At 38.4% G+C, this 5000-nt stretch overlaps 1 protein-coding gene across 1 annotated transcript; it reads left to right on the top strand.

Moving 5' to 3' along the window:
- The first annotated feature begins 902 nt into the window (after positions 1–902).
- On the top strand, positions 903–3257 carry LOC132274508 (uncharacterized). The gene has a single exon (XM_059775795.1). The coding sequence runs from the start codon at positions 970–972 to the stop codon at positions 3094–3096; it is 2127 nt and encodes a 708-aa protein (XP_059631778.1). The 5' UTR covers positions 903–969; the 3' UTR covers positions 3097–3257.
- The last annotated feature ends 1743 nt before the right edge of the window (positions 3258–5000 follow it).

Raw genomic sequence — 5000 nt, forward strand, 5'->3', positions numbered from 1 at the left:
TCAAATAAATAAATAAATAAAGATTCAATCGACACAAAATTCAATACCGAATACTCTATTTGTCCTGTATTACTTGTCACTTTAAAAATTTTAACTCAGTATTATTTTTTATCTTTAAATCATTTGAAATGATCTTTAATAATATTCAAATTTTAAGAAGCACCGGGCTTTAACCCAAATTAGTGAAAGATGTGCATAAAAAAAATGAGGGCCAATCTCGTCCATCGAAACTGTTTATAACAACTCTCAATCTTGGATGATTGCATTCTAGAAGCTTCCTAACACTGTGGATTTTGTCTCCAATAGTTTTCTGTCTCCACTGTGTTTGAAATGGGTGGAACAAAATTGGATTTAAAAATAGATTTTAAACGTTTGAAATGGGTGAGATTTTAAAAGAGTTTGAAATTTAACAGTATTTCATAGAAAATATGATAACTTTGATAAATTGTAAAATAATTGGGAGAATTTGATAATATTTGATAATTAACTACTTAAATACACTCTTTTCAAACAGTTTTTACATCTTTCATCTTAATCTTTTTTTCCATATTTCATTATTTCCTGTGTCTGAACCTGAAATAGAATTCTATTTTAAAACTTACAAGTTGCCGTTGAATATTTGGGAAGTGCCAAATTATTCCATGTAACAATTATTTTTCAAAACTAAATTAAGATTTTACCTAAAACCCATCTCACAAAGGAGGCAAGGTCAATAAAAATAAGAGGCAAACGATGAAGTTGGATAAAAATTGACGTCTCCAATAATTAACACGAGGACAAGTTCTCTCTGGTCCCACCTTATAAAACTTTGTACACCCTTGCTTTGACAAGTGGATACCATCCACATTTGGGACCCACCAAACTTCATTAAACGTCATCCCTTGCAGCACAAATCTCATCACATCCTCACACGCACACAATTTAACCACAAGAGTGCAGGGTAGAAGAAACAACACACGCACAAGCACAATGAGACCTCAAAAGCCCCTCTGTTCCTTCTTCTTCTTCTTCTTCTTCTTCTTCTTCTTCAGCTTGATCCTAACTCTATATCCAGCAGCAGCGGACCATGAAGGCCCAAGCAGCGGCACCAGCATAGTCTTTGCCACGACGGGTAGATCAAGATACGCCTTCGACATCTACACCGTTCCAACAGTGGACCCACCAACCAACGCCAACGAGCTCCGAATCACCGATGGCCACTCCGTCAACTTCAACGGCCACTTCCCCTCACCAACATCATCCTCAATCCTCTCTATCATACCCAATCAAACCCTCATCAACCTCATCTACGTCACAGAACGAAACGGATCCTCAAACATATATCTTGATGCAATCTATTACGATAGTCCCGACCACACCAGAAGACGATCGGCTCTCCAAGTCCCGATTAGAGTTCAAATCCCTCTGTTAGGCAGTGAACCGTCAATTGGTCGAATTTCAATGAAGGATAGGCCGAGTTTGGTGGGTGAGTACTTGGTATACGTGTCGACTCATGAAGACTCGGGCGTGCCTCGGACAAGTTGGGCAGCTGTGTACTCGACTCAGCTCGAAACCGGGTTGACTCGGAGGTTGACGCCGTACGGGGTCGCCGATCTCAGCCCTGCCGTGTCTCCATCGGGTGTTTGGACTGCTGTGGCGTCTTTTGGAGAGAGGGGATGGAGTGGTGAAGTTGAGGAACTGAGTACTGATATTTATGTATTCTTGACTAGGAATGGGTCGAACCGAGTCAAGGTGGTTGAGCACGGTGGGTGGCCGAGTTGGGCGGACGAGTCCACTCTGTACTTTCATCGGAGGAGTGATGATGGGTGGTGGAGTGTTTACAGAGCGATTCTTCCAGAAATCGGAGCAGTTAGCGTTGGCACGGTTGTGATTCAGCGAGTCACACCTCCTGGTCTTCACGTGTTCACTCCGGCGGCTTCGACAGCAAACAGGAGCTTCATTGCGGTGGCTACGAGAAGACCCGATTCGGAGTTCCGCCACATAGAGCTGTTCGACGTTGATTCGAACGAGTTCAGATATGTGACTCGACCCATAGCACCACAAAATCATCACTTTAACCCTTTTATCTCACCCGATTCAACGCGGGTCGGCTACCATAAATGCAGAGGAGACAGCAATGGAGGAAAACCCGAAAATTTGTTGCTTGAAAACATCCAGAGTCCTGTACCCGACATCTCACTGTTTCGGGTTGACGGGTCATTTCCTTCCTTCTCGCCTGAAGGGGACCGAATTGCCTACGTTAGCTTCCCCGGTCTCTATGTCGTGAATCGGGACGGGTCGAACCGGCGCGAGGTCTTCACCGGAACCGCCTTCTCAAGCGGGTGGGATCCGAAACGGAAAGGTGTGGTCTACACTGCTGTGGGACCCATATTCGCGACAGAGAGCACTAAGGTTGATATAATCTCTATCAATGTTGATGATGATAAATTGGGCTACAAAAAATTGACCACCGGCGGCGAAAACAATGCATTTCCCTCAGCTTCCCCCGACGGAAAGTTGCTCGTTTTTCGTTCGGGTCGGTCGGGTCACAAGAACTTGTATATAATGGACGCTGTGGATGGAGAAATGGGTGGTATCCACCGGCTGACGGAGGGCCCCTGGACGGACACGATGTGTAACTGGTCACCGGACGGCGATTGGATCGTTTTTGCGTCGGACCGGGAGAATCCGGGTTCGGGTAGCTTCGAGTTGTATATGATTCACCCGAACGGAACAGGGCTCCGGCAGTTGGTACAGAGTGGGTCAGCTGGGCGGACTAACCACCCGTGGTTCAGCCCGGATGGGAAGACTATTGTATTCACTTCGGACTATTCTGCAGTGTCAGCTGAGCCAATCTCGAACCCACATCATTATGGCCCTTATGGTGATATTTTTACGATTAGATCAGACGGCTCTGAGATACGAAGGATGACACATAACGCCTATGAAGATGGGACTCCTACTTGGGGTCCCACGTACATGAGGGCCGTCGATGTGGAGCGGCCAAATGATGGACCACAGTGCTCATTTGAGGATTGTCACTGGCTCAAGATTAGTCGGAACCAGGGTGTAGAGGTTGGACCCTTGGGCTTCACCGAAGCTCAATGTGGTCGATAAGTAGGCAGCACTCTGTTGGATTGTAGACACCACTTGTGATGTATCATATGAGATATGAGCTATTGTACATTTGTGCCATATAATTAAGAAATAAATAGATAACCGCTACATTGTAGTAATGAGGAGGACTGTTATAAAGTATTATCTTAGTTTTCCTTGTATTTTGGTTGATCATGCTGGCATGATTCAATAATTTTTTTTTTTTTTTTTAAGTACTTGGCGTTTGCTTTTGCGTAATTTGGTAATTTGAATATAGCTTAAAAAGACAAGCGACACTTGGAAAACAAAAGAGAGACATCATTTTATTTTCGTTACCACTATCAAGTGGAACAGTGTCTAGACCTCATTCAAGGTTTGAAGTTCTTTTGGTCTCTGTTTGGTTTGTGAAATGGTTCACGTAGGTGTTATGGGTATGAAGATATTCACTTTGTGCATATAACTTCCAAAAGTTATGTCTATCAAATTAATTTTCTCCCAGAAAAAAAAAAAAAACAAAACAAAAAAAACAAAAACATAGACACTTACTTCCATTTATAACGTTTATTGATAAACTATACGCTACTTGAGGTCAATGAAAAAATAAAAAATAAAAAATTTCTCACCAAAAAATTAAGCGCTGATTTTGGACTTCCCTTATATTCTATATATTTATAAATATGTATATATATTTTTTGAATCCATCCGTTGTATAGTATATATGCTTCCTTAAACTTTTTTTTTATAGAATACTTAGGTACGAAATGGTTTCTAAAAAACTTCTCACTTACTATTTAAAATTCTCACCTTCTACTTTAAAAAGTGATAACGTAGCACTAATACTTGGCAGGAGTTTTTACTTTAAAAAGTGATAAAGTAGCACTAATACTTGGTGGGGATTTTTATTTAATTAAGCTTCTCCTATTTGCTCATATTTTTAACTGAAATATGCCAGAACAATGAGTGATTAAAGAGAGAGATTTTGAATATTTCGAGAGGGAAAGAAAAAGAAAATTAAAAAAATCATATTAATTGAAATATGCCAGAACATAGAGTGATTAAAATAAAGCTTTTGGAAGCTTCGAGAGGGAACGAAAAAGGAAAAAAAATTTAAATATCATATTAATTGAAATATGCCAGAACATAGAGTGATTAAAAGAGAGCTTTTGGAAACTCCGAGAGGGAACGAAAAAGGAAAAAAAATTAAATATCATATTTTAGACCTATATATTTATAATACACACAGATATAAAAATAAATAAATAAATAAATAAAAATAATATAAAAAAAAAATTGAGTAAGAGAATCCTTTAGTACTTAGAGGAGCCAGCATGCGGAGCCAGCATGCCCCGGGGAAATTTGAGTAAATTTTTCTTCTTCTTCTCTCTTAATTTTTTTTCTTCATGCCTAATATACTCCCAATCAAATTCATGTCTCCACCCTAATTGTAATTTTGTGTCAAAGACGCGATCCTCTTGGACCATGATGCTACATAACAGAAAATTTAATTGAGTGGGTTAATAATGAGTAAAAAGTCAATACCTATTCAATTCAATGATTAAAGGTGAGTTAAAAGCGATACCCATCTTAACTTGCTCAAACAAAATTATTTATTTATTTATTTATTTTCTTTTTCTATCATAAAAAAAAAAAAAAAAAATTTAACCATGAAATCAAAAAATTAATATAATTAATAATATTAGTGGAAGTATAAGTGTTCTAATATTATTAATATTAATATTTTTTGTTTCTATCTCTCATACTATATATCTTTTTCCCTCTTTTCTCTCTCCTAGGAAAAAAATTATAACAAGTGAGACCAAAAAAAACAAAAAGATTTAATATAAAAACATTATATATATATATATATATATATATATATATTCAATAATTAAAATAAATTGACAATTTGTATCTAAAAATATTTG

Source organism: Cornus florida, unplaced genomic scaffold (assembly GCF_030987335.1).
Source record: "Cornus florida cultivar Cherokee Brave unplaced genomic scaffold, ASM3098733v1 CherokeeBrave_3.0.0_Hap2_Chr09, whole genome shotgun sequence".
Classification (NCBI taxonomy): Eukaryota; Viridiplantae; Streptophyta; class Magnoliopsida; order Cornales; family Cornaceae; genus Cornus; species Cornus florida.